This window comes from Epinephelus fuscoguttatus, linkage group LG2 (genome assembly GCF_011397635.1).
Source record: "Epinephelus fuscoguttatus linkage group LG2, E.fuscoguttatus.final_Chr_v1".
Lineage (NCBI taxonomy): Eukaryota > Metazoa > Chordata > Actinopteri > Perciformes > Serranidae > Epinephelus > Epinephelus fuscoguttatus.
Genome location: NC_064753.1, coordinates 6,958,952 through 6,976,371, shown reverse-complemented (window position 1 = coordinate 6,976,371; position 17,420 = coordinate 6,958,952). Strand labels below are relative to the sequence as shown.

The 17,420-nt window shown below is 40.9% G+C and overlaps 1 protein-coding gene across 1 annotated transcript in view; it reads left to right on the top strand.

The window, feature by feature from the left end:
• The window catches only part of LOC125901168 (nuclear receptor ROR-alpha A-like), a 48,757-nt gene extending 33,851 nt beyond the window's left edge, over window positions 1–14,906 (top strand). The window contains exons 8-11 of the mRNA XM_049596614.1: window positions 793–900; window positions 3,212–3,322; window positions 3,452–3,564; window positions 6,894–14,906. Of these exons, the coding sequence (XP_049452571.1) occupies window positions 793–900; window positions 3,212–3,322; window positions 3,452–3,564; window positions 6,894–7,058 (497 nt within the window). The 3' untranslated portion in view covers window positions 7,059–14,906. The remainder of the gene's footprint in view (window positions 1–792; window positions 901–3,211; window positions 3,323–3,451; window positions 3,565–6,893) is intronic.
• The last annotated feature ends 2,514 nt before the right edge of the window (window positions 14,907–17,420 follow it).

Sequence of the window (17,420 nt, the reverse complement as noted above, 5' to 3'; positions counted from 1 at the left end):
TTTTATGATAAGTGTAAAAACACACACAGTGCTGCTCTGCTGTGTTGCACTGCCTCTGATACAATCTATTTATGTTAATCATTTTTAAACACACTGTAGCTGTTAACACAGTTCTATGTAGTTTTAACCTGATAGAGGACTGAAGAGCTGTGCTTAGAGAAAAATGAGTAGATCGGCCACATAAAATTAGAATTGAGCAGTGCGGTGCCTGCACGGCTTCTGTGGTCAGTGTAGCTGCTTGAATTGATTATAAATGACCTTCTGCTGCAAGCATGTCATGTCAGCATGTTGGCAGACATGTCGCACCATGACCGTGACCCATATACTGTATACTGGCTGTTAGCTAGACATGATAGCTTCCTCTAAAATGGTGGAAGCAGTGGTGGAATTTTAATTTGTTAGCCATTGTAAGTTCGCATACTTGTTAACTACCTCCTTCCTCTATGTCATGTTTTCTTTCTTTCTTTTTTTCCCTCAAAATAACTGGAGATTTTTACATGTCATCTGTGCTCTCAGTTACAATAATATTAATTTTCCATGTGAAAGTTTTACCTTACATGTTTAGACTTAAGTGGACAGACTGTATCTTTAGGAGAAATGGTAAATGTGATTTCTCACATGTTCATACATGAAAGCCATCTTGTTTAAAATATGCTAAAATATGCTTGTTTAAAATAGAGCAGCCAGTTAGTAATGACTGATGGATCAAATGTATCAGATAGTTAGCAGTCATTAAATTATCAGCATTGGATTCCGCATCGAATATTTGTGTCTCCATATTTTCTCTGCCAGGCTCTTTAGAAGTGGTCTTGGTCCGAATGTGTCGACTGTTTGACTCGCAGAACAACACTGTCTACTTTGACGGCAAGTTTGCAGGTCCTGATGTCTTCAAAGCATTAGGTAAGTTCTGAAAGACACTACTTCTTCTCTTCTTCCTAATGTTCTGTCACATTCTGAAGTAACATCTCTTCCCTCTTGTAGACACACAGTGTACTTAGTTGAAGCCAAAAATGAATTTCCTCTAACAGCCACTTAAAGCTGGCTGCAGAATCAAGTCAGTCCCCATAAACAACCATGTTAAAATCTCCAACTATGGGGCGTCGGTAGCGCAGTGGATAGTGCTGGCGCCCCATGTACAGAGGCGATGCCTCGCTGCAGCGGCTGCAGGTTTGACTCCGGCTTGCAACCATCTGCTGTGTGCCAAAACTCAAGGCTGAAATATTGGTATCAGATCGGAAGTGATGGTAGAAAGATACTTGAACTCTACTCAAGTATTTCCATATTCTGCTAAATACTTCTACTACAATTCAGAGACAAATGTTGTACTTTTAATCCACTTAAGTTATTTGATAACCTTAGTTGCTTCAAAGGACAGATCAATAATACAAATGCCAATGAACAAATAAATAAATGATGAAATATATTGAACAATTATTGTTGGTATATTTACACGCTACCCAACAGATTAAGTATATAAATGAATTACCAGCTGCAACATTTGAGTAATGAACCCATTTACGCATCAATACTTACAATCCAGGGGCATCAGTGGCTTAGTGGATAGAGCAGGCGCCCCATGTACAAGGCTGTTGCTGCAGCGGCCCGGGTTCAACTCCAGCCTGTGGTCCTTTGCTGCATGTCTCTCCCTCTCTCTCCCCCCCTTTCACGTTAAACTTTCCTATCAATTAAAAGCAAAACTGCCCAGAAAAAAAATCTTAATAATTACAATCCAATGAGGGTTGTCAAAAGTATCGATACTCAAACACTGTATCCGGATACAATACTAATTTACAAAAGTATTGATACTAACAGTGCACGCCACCCAACCGCGCCTGTTGGGTGTGTGCGACGGGTCCGACGGACACATGCTGTGCAGGCAGCATCTGGCAGACACAGAGCCCTCGCTGCAACCCGGCTTGATGTCGTCGCTGTGCATGCACGCACACATTTCTGTTGCTGTAATATGGCCAGCGCGGCTGCAGGAGGATCAGAGCAGCCAGTTTTGGTCAAAAATGATAAAGGAAAAAGCGCTCTTTGGAAATATTTAGTGAAGTGAACACAGTGCGCTGCAGGCGGCAGGTACAGCCCCTTCCCTCACTAGCAGCTGAGCAGCTGGCGTCAGCATCAAGCTAAAATATAACTTCTAAAGTTAATGTTGGAACTAAGCAGAAAACTTTATCAGTCATGCCCGTCTGTAACATTAATAGACAATGTTAGTTTAACAGGACAACACAATTATGTGTGTCTGAAAAGTTATGTTAACTGTAAAGTCACAGATTGAAGCTGAAAAAACGTTTGGTTTCTCCCGTAACCCCTGGTTCTCTGATCACATAGTGAGGTAGAAACAGGAGCATCCTGAGCCTAAACTACCAACTCTATTTGATCAGCAACGAAAATATGAGAGCATTCACCAGAAGCACAGAAAATAAACAGGGCTGTAGATAAATACATTTGTATGGACAGATCTTGTTTCTGGTTGTTATTTATTTTGGGGGGATTTTTTGTTGTTATCATTGATGTTACTGTTCTGATCTTTAGTTAAAAAATGACATGCCTCTTAATTTTTTGCTGCTGTATCGAAAATGGTATTGAGTATTGAATATTTTCCTGGGTATCGATATCGAGTTTGAAATTTTAGTATTGTGACAACCCTAAATCTAATGATACAGTATACCATTCACTATTTTAAGTGGGACATTCTGCATAATAATTACATTTACTTTTAGTACTTTAAATATATTTTCATGCTAATACTTTTGTACATTTTTTATGCTTTTACTGAGGTACAAGATCTGAGTACTTCTTCCACCCCTGAAAACTGTATGTCAGCGTCATTCTCGGAAACTTTTATATTTATTTATATCGTCTCTCCCATCAGAAAACTGTGTTTTTAAAATGTGTTACTCAGGTCTGTCCTCTAATGTGTGTAAGTTTAAATTAGTTGATGAGTTGATGCTGTAAGCTCTTAAACTAATGAAATGTGCTTATTTGCTTATGCTTAGATTGCATTGTGGTCCAAAGCTGTTTCATTTCCTCAATAGTTGTTTCTCACAAGGTAGGATGAAATATGAGATTTTTATTTCTTTCTGGAGCTACAAACAAAAGTAGATGTCATGGTTTATCAAACCTCACAGTCAGAACATCACTGAATTATTCAATTATCATTATTTCCCGTGTGTGTGTGTCTGTGTGTGTGTGTTTGTGTCACCAGGTTGTGATGACTTGATCACATCAGTGTTTGACTTTGCGAAAAGCATGTGTTCGCTGCATCTGTCGGAAGAGGAGCTTGCTCTGTTTTCAGCATTCATCCTGCTGTCTGCAGGTACGTCTCTTCTCAGGTTTACCTGACTTTACAACACTCATTCCACAATCATTCTGACCGATCTGCATCTTTGCAGATTTAATTTGAGTTCACAAGATGAATTAGTTTGTGTGTGCATGTTTGCCACAGACCGATCATGGCTGCAGGAGAAGCTACAGGTGGAGAAGCTGCAGCAGAAGACTCAACTGGCTCTGCAGCATGTCCTGCAGAAGAACCAGAGAGAGGATGGAGCACTAAACAAGGTTCACACACACACACACACGCACACACACACACACACACACACACACACACACACACACACATATTCCACCTGTCATTGATCTGAACAGCACTGAAGATAAAACTTGAGGTTCAGTTTACTTATTAAACCCTAATAAACAAAAATACAGGAGCACAACCATAATTCGCAGAAACAGGCAGATTTAATTGCTCTTTGTTAGTGAGTTCGATTTTCACTGAAATGTTTCATTCTCATAAGTGATGATTTAATGGCTGTTATACAAATCATAAATTATCTGGGTATAAACATCAACGTGTTGTGTAAAAATTCAAGAGTTTGTCCCTGCTCATACAGCACGTCACACTACACGTCGAATATAAATCTCAAACATGAAGATGAGCAGTTGGAAAATGGCCTCACACTGCCCTCTTGTGGAGAGGAGGTGAAGTACATCACCTACATCCATGTTGAACATATTTAAACTTCACAGCTTGATACCACAAATAAACAATAGTGTAGGATTAACATTTTGCACAGTCATACAGTGTCATTCTGTATTTATGAGGACCCCTGTTTACACAATGCATCACCTGCTCCTAATCTTAAAGGGATAGTGCACCCAAAAATGAAAATTCAGCCATTATCTACTCACCCATATGCCAATAGAGGCTCAGGTGAAGTTTTAGAGTCCTCACATCCCTTGCGGAGATCGGCAGGGGGACCAGACTAACGTCCAAGAACACAAAATTGAATCCACAAAGTATCTCCATACTGCTCATCCATAGTGATCCAAGTGTGCTGCAGCCCCGACATAAGAAGTCGTTCTGAAAAATGTCATATGAACTCTGTTTTTAGTCTCACTGTAGCCTGTAGCTCTGACTGCTTCTCTGTGCTCCGCGTTCAAGCGTGCGCGCTTGCGCGAGACCAGCGAAAGCATGAGCTTTGCTCACCCGTGTTTACATCACGTGACACATGCACTGCACGGGGAGACAACGGTAGCCACAGTCGCTAAAAGATAATTTACACTACGGTCTTTTAGCAAAGGACAGCCCAACATGTCTGAAGACTCTGAAATTGAGGAAGAACATCATTTTTTTGTTGAGCCGTATTTGTTTGAGCCCGAGTATACGGACGCGGAACTCAGGCTACTGGACAAAGCAGCCACTGCAGCTCATGAGCCTAACCCTCAGCCAGCCGCAGAATACCGGAGTCGAGCACTGGAAACCTGGTGGTGTAGTTGTTTCAAATGCAAAGCAATGCCAACGGATGAGGAAAGTCTTTGCTGCTCAGACTGGGAATTGGCGATGCCTGCACTTGAGAATCTGGACATCAGTACTGACGAGACTGCTGCTCTTCAGAGACTATGCATCACCGATCACCCTGAGCGCGCACACATGAACGCGGAGCACAGAGAAGCAGTCAGAGCTACAGGCTACAGTGAGGCTGAAAACAGAGTTTATATGACGTTTTTCGAAACAACTTTTTATGTCGCGGCTGCAGCACACTTGCATCACTACGGATGAGCAGTATGGAGATACTTTGTGGATTCAATTTTGTGTTCTTGGACGTTAGTCTGGGGTGCTGTCTGCCATTAGGTGTGCTGGCCACTCTAAAACTTCACCAGGGCCTCCCTCGGCACATGGGTGAGTAGATAATGGCTGAATTTTCATTTTTGGGTGCACTATCCCTTTAACATTAACTACTGCTAACCTGAACGTTCAAGAGATGACACAGTCACCTACCAGTTCATTTGACAGTAAATAAATCTATCTTACTGGCCAATGTGTGTAATAACCTTTCACCTGTCATCCGCTCCTCTCTCCTCTTCCTCGCTGATCTTTTACTGTCCTGTTTTCTTTCCCATGCTTCATGCTCCTCTCATCCCCATTCCTTCCTACTCTTCCTCTTTTCTCCTATTTATTTTATTCTTATTGTCCTCTCTTTACTCCTGCTTTCCTTTGTGATATCCTTCTCATATATCCTATAATCTCCTTCCTTATTCCCTCCTTCCTCTCCTTTCCCACTTTTTTTCCTCTCTATTCCTTTGCTCATCTCCTCTCCTCTCTTATCTTCCTCCCCCGTCTCCTCTTCTCTCTTCTCATTTTCTCTTCTGTCCCCTTTTCTCTTTCTCTTGTTTCCCCCGTCCTCTCTTGTTTCCTTTCCTCATCTCCTGTCTTTGCTGGTTGTCTCTTGCCTCCTCTCCATGCTTTCTTTTCTCTCCTTTCTGTGCTTCCCGCCCACTCTGGTTTCCTCTCTTCTTATCTCCTCTTCTCTCTCTGTTTCCTCTTCTCTCCTTGCCTCCCTTCTCCTTCCCTTTCTTGTTTCCTCTCCTTTTTTCCTAATTTCCTCCTCTTCGCTCCTTTTATTCCCTCTCTTACTCCTCTCCCCCGCTCCTTTTTTCCTGTCTATCCTCTCCACTCGTCTCATTGTCTCCTCACTTGTTTCTTTTTCTCTCCTTGTTTCCTTATTTTCCACTCTCCTCTCCTTCCCTCTCTTATTCCTGCACCTTGTTGTCTCATTTCCTCCTCTCCTTGTCTTCTCTCCCTTTTTTGTCTCCTCTTCACTTCTCCCCTTTTTTTTGCTGTCAATCTTCTCCTCCTGTCTTCTTGTCACCTCACTTGTTTCTTTTCCTCTTTTTCTTTCCTCATTCTCTCCTCTCTTTTCCTTCCTTTTATTGTTTGTTTCGTCTCCTTGTATCATCATTTCCTTAAGTCATCTCCTTGTCTTCTCTCCTTTCTTGTCTCCTCCCATTCTCTCCTTGTTTACCCCATCTCATCTCTTAACCTCTTCTCCTGTTTCCTCTCCCCTCCTTGCTCCCTCATTTCCACTCCCCTTGTTTCCTTCCCTCTCTTGTTTCCTCATTTCCTCCTCTCCTCTCCTCTCCTCTCCTCTCCTTTCCTTTTTTCCTGTCCATCCCCTCTTCTCCTCTCCTTTCCTTCCCTCTCTTGTTTTCTCTCCTTGTCTTCTTTCTCCTCCTTTTTTCCATCCTCCCTCTCCTCTTATCTCCTTGTATCCTCTCAATTTCCTCATTTCCGCCCCTCCCCTCTTTTACATTCCTCTCTTGTTTTCTATCTTTGTTTCCTCATTTTCTTCCCTCGTCTCCTTGTCTTCTCTCCTTCCTTGTCTCCTCTATGTCCCCTCCTTTTCTTATTTTCTGCACTGATCGCCTTTCCTTCCCTCACTTGTTTCCTCTGCTTGTTTATTCATTTTGTGCTCCTCCCCTTGTCTTCTTTCCTTTCTCGTCTCCTCTCCCCTCCCCTCCCCTCCCCTCTCCTCTCCTCTTCTATCGTGTCTCCCCTCTTGTTCCTTCTCCTCTCTTTATGTCCTTTTCTTGTTTCCTCCCCTCAGCTCAGATGTAAGGTGTCAGCGTTGCGTTCACTGTGCAGCCGACACACAGAGAAGCTGTCAGCATTCAGAGCCGTTTACCCTGACATCGTTCGGACACACTTTCCTCCTCTGTATAAGGAGCTGTTTGGTGCCGACCTGGAGCTGACTCTGCAGAGCAATGATTAAATGTTGACCAGGAACTCCACGGAGCTGCGCAGAGCTGAGCTGCTGATTCTGACGGACTGAGCCCAGTTTTCACGGCCATGGAGGGCGGGACGATGACTCTCCTGAACAGCTGAGTCCACAGGAACAGAGAGATCTGAACTCCTCAGTTCCCCTTTCTTCACCTGCTCCTCTTCCTCCTCCTCCTCCTCTCATGGCTCTGGGTTTGGATGCAATGAAGAATCAGGTGGTGTCCCTCCACCTGCATTAACACACATCTTGTGTCCAGGATCTGGACTTGTATTCACGCCTGACATTGAAAGACACCTTCGGTATTCACACTGAAACCTGCTTCTGTTTGTCCTTCACCAGACTGTCACCACATCACCTCTTCTTCTGACAGTTACTTCACGTCTGAGCGCCGCTTACACCAAAAATTGTCACAGAAAAGACATCTGTATGTCCTCGAGAAACACAATTAGCTGAAAGTTTGGTGATGTTTTGACCCCCAGAGGTTAATTCATGACCTATTGTGGGAAGTGCACCAGCTGGTAACATGCCACCTGCTATCCTGCTAAAATAGATCACCAAGGTAATTAGCTCAGCTGCTAACCAGACAAAAGTAAACACAATTTTTGTGCAGCAGTTTGTACTCAGAGCAAAGCAGGGTTTTATAAAACTGGATGGTGCAACAAGCTAAGATGATAGCTTCCTCTGCTTTTATCTCTCCAGCTCTCGTTTTCTTCAAAGGTTAATACTGATAAGGCAGTTTACAAATGTGCAATGCAGCAAATTTGCTGTTTGTTTATAAATGGGTGTATCATTTGTATCAGATTCCCTCTGCTTTTCACTGCACTATTCCATAAAAATGTGTTTTTTGAATCATTGTAGACACATTTCCCAAAATTCAATCTGAAAGATTTGACATCTTTGGAACTTTGCATTCTTTTAAAAGTTAAGTTTTGTGGGTTTAAGTCAAAGGCTGTATATAAAGATGGGTGATGTATCTCCTTGTACTCCCACTCTACAAAAGTAAAGCTGAAACATTCCAGACATGGCTGCTGCCATCTTATACTGCTGACATTATTTGGAGCCAGTCTGTGAAGTAGTGACCTCTGCGGTATCAAGTTCGCACCCGAACACTAGTCCGACCAGTTTGGCCCATGTCCCATCAACTAACATCCCCACTTTTGGGGAGCTGTCATGTTGTCCATCTTTCTACAAAGTCCATGGTTTGAACAGTGTTTGATGTACTCTCCAGTTAAGAAATTTTTCCAGAATTCTGTTCGATTCATTAGTCATACAGGTCACATGATATCCAGAAGACTGGATCTACAGCAAGCCCACTTACCTTCAACTCAGCCTGTAGAGATAGAATTTCCAAAATTTTCCAACAGTAACTGAGAATTAATGTGTGTTTGCGGCAGGTGATTTGATGCGACTGCTGAAACCGGGGGAAACAAGAAAAGAGCACAGACCTGTTCTGCTACGATGGTAGATCACTGCATTTATTTGACTTTTCTCTGTCTAGACAGACAAACAGACTGCAGGTTGATTTGGTCTGCTGCCATTTGTATCTTGACATATTAAGGCTTTCTGATGGCCTGTAAAGATAAAAAGACAATATCCTTCCTACATCCTCCCTTTTGATATCCAATATATACCCCGTTACATCTTTTTTCCATAAGCATTCATAAAAAAAAAAAAAAAAAACAGATGGCAAAATTCATCGGCTGGAATGGTTCTGTTCACTGCTGGAAACTGTAAAGTTTCCTCTGTTTGTTCAGTTTGTCAAGAAGGTTAAAATTAGGTCAGCTGGTCTGTTGTCTGTTTTCGTCTCAACATCTGTTGATGCATCACTCAGGTTAATGCAAATCGTGGACGTCCTGAATAGGTAAACTAGACACCAAACATCACACTCATGTCTCTTCTCAGGCAGTTTTATTCAATTATTGACTAATTACTGACTCCATTTTTGTGGCTGGTAACTCAAGTTTTATGTGATGATTTGTTGATCAGGTGTTTGGGAACACTGACCGACAAAATTTCTCTGTGGTTTCAGAGCAAAGATGAACTAAGTAACTTTAAATATTTTAGAGCTGTGTGTGTTCAGATTCATACTCCTTTAAAGTCTAACATGTAAAATAACTTTGAGAATTACTTCCTAAAGCAGCAGCTCTACTGATGTTACCACATGTATACAGATATACAGTGTGCAGTGTAGTATTTTGGAACCGGCTTCTTCAGACTCACCACAGACAGAGCTTGATAATGAACTAGACAGCAGAAATCCATCCATCCATCCATCCATCCATCCATCTTTATCTGCTTCTCCAGGGCTGGGTCATGGGGGCAACAGCTCCTCCTGGGGGATCCCAAGGCGTTCCCTGGCCAGATGAGATATATAATCCCTCTAGTATGTTCTAGGTCTGCCCTGGGGCCTCTTATCAGTTGGATGTGCCCAAAAAACCTCTAACAGGAGATGCCCAGGGGGCATTCTGATCAGTGCCCTGAACCACTTCAGCCGGCCTTTTTTGACCTGAAGGAGCAGTGGCTTTACTCCAAGCTCCCTCTGGATGTCTGAGCTCCTCACCCTATCTTTAAGGCTGAGCCCAGCTGTTATTTCGATCTCTACCCAGGCTCATGACCATAGATGAGGGTTGAGACATAGATGGACTAGTAAATCAAGAGCTTTGCGTTCTGGCTCAGCTCCATCTTAACTACAACATGCGGGTGCACTGCCAACATAAATGCAGACGCTGTGCCAAACGGCCTATCCATCTCACGCTTAATTTTACCTTCACTTGTAAACAAGAGCCCAAGATACGTGAACACTTTTACAGTAGGGCAGCACAGGGCTATCCTCTTTTTTCCGTGCAGAAACTCATGAGTCACCATTCATGAGATCTGGTTAGTTTTGTTGTGTATAACAGAAGTTGTTTGATCCTCCATGATGTCATTCCTCCTCCTCCTCCTTCTCCTCCTCCTCCTCCTCCTCCTCCTTCTCTTTCTTCTGCCTGTCATCTTCCCAGCATTTTCTTCTTCCTCTGGTTACATCTATATCGAGCTTGCAGATAGCAGCATCAGACACAGAGCAGCCAATTCCTTCTAATGTAGGAGTTAGCACGTAGCACCATCTAGTGGTCCTGACAGGAAGGTGCAGGTTCTCTGACTTCTCATGCCACTTTGTCTGCAGCAGTTACAGTTGGGATTTGATGCCATGAAAGTAAATGTGAATCTAATCCACTTACCCACTTTGAATCCTTACAAATCCCCATTGAATCTAACTACGTTTATCTTTCACTATCGGAAAGTAAACATTGTTCAGAAAAAATTAAAGGGGGCCTATTATTCTTATGCACTTTTTGTGTCTTACATATGAAGGATGTTCGTATTAAACTTGGCCAAAGTTTTAGATAATGAGGTAAACATATCTAAAAGTAATCCCTGCAAGCAAAAGCCTCAGGCTTCAGACCACTCTGAACACTTCATTTCCAACATTCTTTTGTAGTCTGGCTACAGTATGACATCACGCGTGCAGATTTCTTTATATGGTTATCTGTTCCAGGTGTGCTACTGCAGGTGTTTACATTACGTAGCCTATGCTGCTAAATAAAGCTACATGCTAACATCAGGGAAACATCTAGGCTGTGTCCAAAATCACTCACTACTCAATATATAGTTGACTATGTAGTGACTTTACCATTTTGTAGTGCTGTCCGTCCGTATATTGGGAATTATTATGCCCTATATAGTGGACTCAATGTATCCCACAATGCACCATGAAAAGTAGTGCACAACCGATGGTTACTTACCAAGCAATATCCTGTCGTGCATTGTGCCAAAGAAACGGATGGACTGCATGGGGCGGACACAGAGATGGATGAGAGGAGAGAAAGCAGCTCGATATCAACCTGCTCTCCAAAATGACATGTTAACATTTGTTTTACAGGTTTTTCTTTGTCATGTAATAAACTGTCGGTTTAATGTGTAGCTGTTGGTACCCAAAGAGATAAATAAATAGTCAACTGATCTTCTCTTGTGCTTAACAGTCACTGTACAGAGTAGGGCTAATGATGCTAGCTAATGTTAGCAAGCTAGGTCGCTACTAGATCTAATTTGTGCTGTAATGGTGTAATGTATAATGTTAGCCATTAAATAGTTATGACATGACTGACTGGTAACACAAACTGCAACACAACATAAGATTAAATAGAAGATTTCTTACATTAGTAGGACAGGTTCCAATTGCGCTGCTCTCGCTTCTCTTGTTTGTTTATTAATATGTTTAATGTGAGCAGAGCAGAGTATCTCAACACAACACAAACAGCCACAAAGTTCTTTGTAACATTATTTTTTCATTTGGGGAAAATATGCTCAGTATATCATGTTTTTGTCACAAATATGCATGTCAGTATTTGTTATGTATGCTTCACCAGCCAACATTTACATGACATTTTAATTTTGTGACAACAATGACGTACTTATCAGCTCTTAGAAAATGACCAGAGTAGTGTCTGAAAATGTCTTTTCATGTTGCAGGTGAGCTCACTATATGATATTCTACATAAAACTCCTTATATAGTGAGTAGGAAGTAGTGAATGATTTTGGACAGCCCTAATCTTGGTTGTTGATGTTGTTAATATCTGGTTGTGTTTAGTTTTAGCCTTTTTTGACCATGTAAACATGTTATAGTAGAAACATCAAATTCAAGTATGAACCTGAAAATGAGTATAATAGGTCTTCTTTAAACATTGAGATGAAACCTGGTGGCTGAGAAGGCAAAACCAGTTTTGACTGTCAGTCTAATTACTGCTGATAAACCTGCAGCTATGGCCTAAAAAAAATTAAGAAGGAGCAGAAGCTATGAATTGTTAATGTATGAGTCAGTTGTCTGTATTATTGCCAACAAACCCCATGTACAGAACCAAACCACCAACGTGTTAGTTTGTCTCTTAATAGTGTCTGACCTTCTGTCTGTGGCTCTAAGCCCACTACTACTATCATTATTTTGAAAAAGGCTCAGTAATTTCCTAAAACAGCTGGACACTATAATTGATATCAAACAAATGACAGTAATTACTAATTTCATTGGCAGATTAACAATTCCTGGAATGAGACAAATCAAATAAATATTTATCACTCTTTGGTTGAACTGCTAAAGCTCATGTTTACATTTCACTGAGAGAAGAAGACATTCATTTAGGATTCTACCAGCTTAATGAAAGCAATATTGCAAAAATAAAACAGTATTAAGAGCAATATAGACACTGCTTCATAAAAAAAAAAAAAGAAATTATGCAGAACAAGTAAGGTGAAGTGGTGAAGATATGTGTTGCACTACAGTGAGTCTATCTACTGCCTACCTGTTAGTGTGCCTGTGTGTGACGATGTTTAATTGTGTGTGTTCACATTCTGTTATCTGTGGGGAATTTTCAAAGTTTGGACTACAGCCTCGCTGGCACCAGATGTCCATATGACGTCTGAAAAATGTTGGACTCTTACATGGAATAGATGATGACTTTTGGTCGAAATAGAGTGTGCCAGGGCTGACGTCAAAACCCGGAAGTTTAGCATCACGCTGGTTCCCAGAAGAGAAAGTGAATGTGATTTTTGCATTGCGTTTTGGATTATGTCATAAAATAAACTCTGTGGCTAGCACAAGTTTATGATACTTACAGGTTTTGTTCAGTGAGATAATCTTCACACATGAACACTTTTCATACCGCATTTGAAGCTTAAATGTGATCGCCAGAAGTAAAAAGCTAACGTTAGGCTTTAACGGACTACATGACTACTCCACGGTCACATGACTCTTGACGTCACTGCCACTAAGCTTTCAACTTTCGGCCGCTTTATTTTAAAAATATTGTATAATGGGGAAATCGGATTGTTTAAGCTAAATAAGAAGCTGTAATGGCGGACTGCCAGCACTCTCGCCTGTTCGGGGGTGATGACGTTTAATGTCCCCGACAGGGTTTGTAGTCGTATTGAGCAACTTGTTAGCAACCGCCTTTTTTACAACACGTAAAAGCTTCAAAATTCACAAGTAGGGTATTTACTGACATGTCGTAGAACAAAACCTGAAACTCGCTTAAGCTTTTGTTAACCACAGACCTTATTTGAGGCATTTTACCAAAATCCCATTCAAAAAACGTATTGACTTTTAGACGAGAGAACCGGAAGTGCTAAAAGCGCTAACGGAGTTCCGGGTTTACTGGCACACTCTATGAATGAATTGATGTTGTAAATGTCTAACACTGTTAGAGTTTCATGTTGTGTGGATGTTGACATTATGATGTTTTACAGACATTTGGTTTTGTTCTCCATATCTTATGACTAAATGATGGTATACTACGCCAAGATGACTTTGAAGTGCGGTGTTTAGAAGACACTGGATTTTGGTTACATGACAACAAAACTTTAAACCAACAAAATACTACCATCGTCAGTAATCTACAGCTGACTTTGGCAGACAATTGGCCTGACATGAAATTAGGTTACCTGATATCACAACCTAAATTTAGCCACGTATCAATGTCAAAATACTTTGGTGGCCAACTGGGAGTCTGCTGGAAGGAGAGACATTTTTTCACCATTACTTTTATGTTTATACACCTGCTCCACTTCGCCACAACATCAGTCTCCAGGTTCAAAGCCCAAAAAAAAATATGTATTTCTTGCAAATAATGAACGTAACTTTAGCCATAACTGAATGTCAAGCAATAATGTAAATGTATTTCTATCTTTGTTTATCGTGTATAGTTTGAATATATGGCATGTCAATGCAGATTCTAATTTATAAGATTTAATTTGGGGATTTGTCTTTTTAAATTTTGTGTGTTATTGGCTTAAAATTTTGTCTTGAATTGTCACGTGATTATGTACGCTGATGACACACTTTTCTCCCTCCATGCCACTTTATTGGTTTGGCCCTCGTTCTGTAAGTAACTTTATTAATAAGTCTGTACAGGCCACAGGAAAATACTGCTATAGATGTCTGATGAGCATCAAACTTTTTAGTCTGTTGATTGATATTCATCTTAATGTATCTGGTTTGATATGCACTGCTCTCCTTTAGGTTTAGTTTAGTTACAGAGAGCTTTTTGTGTTTTTAACATGCGTGTGGTGCTAGGTTACCTTTGTTAGCAGGGTCTTGATTTTACCAACTATGCCACATTGTTTCCAAACAGGGTAATTCATAAAAAGAAAAAAACTCTGTTTTTATTAACAACCTCACGGCAACATTTTTAGAATTTTAGCTATTATACCATTACAACCTTTATGCGTCAAACTTGTCTGATTGCTCGCACTGCAATGCCAGGTGACTAGGAGTGTAACTATGTCTCTGTGTTTCTGGTGACCGAAATATGAATTCTAAATAAATAACATCATAACTAAAAGTACTGATTGGCAAAACAATAGTACTGCATTGCAGCACATGTCATTAAAGGCCTTTAGGCAGTGACATATTTTGGGAGAAGTTGGACATTGCCAAAAGCTTCTTACTGGATATTTTGGCAATGTTGCAATCAAAACTGTGCTTACAGTTTAGGTAAAGCAACATTTTTCAACCAGGAATTGTCTCCTCAGCTACTCTCTTGGTTGTATAAAAACAGAATAATCTTTTAGATTGTCAAATTTCCCAGCCTGCACCTGTATCAGTGTGTCAGGCTTGGGCATGTCAATTTCTTTGTTTAAACTGACTTCTTTTGTTTTGATACAAAGCAGAGCTGCTGTATCTGAAATGTATTAAAAATAAATCAGAGAGAAAGAAATAGTTTGTTTTGGTTTCTTTCAGATTCCATGTACAGCTGGGTTGAGTAAAAAACATAATAAATAAAAGTGACGGCAGAACCTCTGTGCCCTACAAAAGAGTAGACTGTTCATGGCCGCCTGTCAAAATAAAATGAAGTTCTCTGTGTTTGAAAAAATTGAGTTTGCAAAGATGAAGCCACCAGAAGGTCTGGTAGAGTTAAGGAGGCTAAAATATTTGCCTGATATCAGACAGAATTGGCAACTTGTTTCACACTGTTTCTTCAGTCTGACATTGTGTTTATTCTAACCGATTTCTGTGGGGGAGGGGGGATTCAAGTTTCCCTAACCAATCACTAGAGACCAACAAGTCCACCTGAATGGGTCCACACTAGGGCTGCACGATACATTGTTTGAACATCGCCATCGCGATGTGCGCATGTGTGATAGTCACGCGGCAGGACATGCGATGTTTTCTCTTTTTTTTTAGAACATGTAATCTTTTGTTTTGCTTCAGAAAAGCAGCTCTGGAAAGAACTCTTTCCTGCTTGCCTCTCTCTCTCTGTCTCTCTGTCTCTGAGCACTCAGCAGCCCCTCCCCCTCTCATGCACACGCTGCAGTCACACACTGAAAATGAGCGACATGTGAGAGGGAGAAACGGTAAAGGAGGATTTATGCCTGGTACACGCTACACGACTTTTCTGCCCGTTCTGAAAGTCACTATGTCACATTACACGACTGTGGAGACAGACATGACACACTACACGATGGTACTCACCAATTATCCCTGGTCGTCTCTTACGATGTGTGTGATGTCATCGGGTTATTCTTGTCCTATTTTTATTACTTTTACTATTAGTTCAGTCACTGTGTCTGTTCATGTGCCAGCCCAAATGTTGTTGTAGTCACCTAAAAGTGTCAGTAGATGGCAGGAGTAGAGTGTGAAATACCGTACGCAAACATACAAGTCACTGAATCCTCCACAACCAAGTTCCTACAAATGTTTCACAATAAAAGCCTTTTTAGGAAATGGAGGGATTCTCTCGGCCAAGGTTATAAGGGGCTTTTAATATGAAACAAATTCAGGAAGTGTTGAGGTTTAAAATGACGGCGCGATGCATTAACTTTATAAAGACAACAGGAGCGGATAAAATGTAAAAATATAAAGATACAGAGGGATTAATAAATAACGGCCCTTTTATAATATAGTCTGTTTCAAATGAAGCTGGTAGCCTCTGCAGTTGTGGTGAGTAAAAGCACCGCCACTATTTTTTAATTTTCTTACTTTATTTTCTTGTATTTTTTAATGTCGCAATATATATTGCAAATTTTTAAAAAAAATCGCAATGTCAATTTTTTCCAGTATCCTGCAGCCCTAGTCCACACCATTAGCGCACCGGTGTGCACCTGTGATGCGCTACATAGGTGGAGTCTTCACCCCATTTGACAGTTGTTGGCTCCTGATCTGCTGCTAAACTTCAGCAGTGAGAGCAGCGCATATATCACCACGACCACATGGCTCATATGACACAAGTCAAGGGAGATTGATAAAACAGAATATTCATGTGTGACACCGCCGCAAAGGTAAGGGGAGAAACATCTTTAGTACTGTTAGAGGGTTTTGAATAGGATAGACCTCTTGTTTCCACTTATTAGTTAACACAGGTTCAGGTGTGCTACTACACAAAGGTGAAGGGGGCGTGGCCTTTGAGAACAAAGGACCTGGGAATTGTTTGGGGAGGGTTTTTTTATTTTGCTGGTGGAGGAGGAAAGGAGGACAATGGTGGAAGCCAGACAGCCTGCGTTGGAGAAAAAACACCCTCAGCTGACTCTTGCTTTTGCTGTTTCCTTGACTAGGTGTGAAGGACCGTAAACTCAGCATACTGAGCAAAATAACAAGTAGGACAAGATTGTCTCTTTTCCTGATTCCATCCTGGTGAGATTGATTCCTTTTTTTTTTTTTTTTTTTTTTTTTTTTTGATATTTTGCTTTTTTGCAATGCATTACTTTCTCCCAGTTTCTATTTTTGCATTTTGAAGGGTGTACATCATACATTTCTTTTCTTGCTTAGATTATTTTCCATCAAGTAAAGAAAGAGGATAATTATTAAAGTGGCCACTCCTCCAATTACCTTTTTAATTTTATTCATTTGGGAAGGGGGTTAATATCCAAATAAAATGTGTTTGAGCCTTATTTAAGTTTACTTTTAGTACTGTCTTTTGCTGGCACCAGTAGAGGATTGAAGGCACCCCCCTTATTTTAATGACCCTCATTTAACCAAGTTAAAGTAATCACTTTAGCTTTTGAATTTAACCTATAACTAAGGTAGGCTGACCATTATAAATGAATGTCAAGGCTTACATAAGGTCACAATATGAACATTACTGTCCATGCAGGCAATTACTTGTCAACCAGGAAAACTACCATGGCTTTTGCCCTCTAGGCTGAAATAGTTGTTTATGTTGTCAGCTGACAGGTACATAGTTGCGGCTGCTGGCTGACTGATCACCCTCCATTCAAACAGCTTCCGCAGCCCTCACTGTTACATGTTAAGTGGAGCACCAGCACACTGAAATGGAGTGGATGCAATCTATTATCATTTTAATTCCACTATTTGGTTCAACAAACGT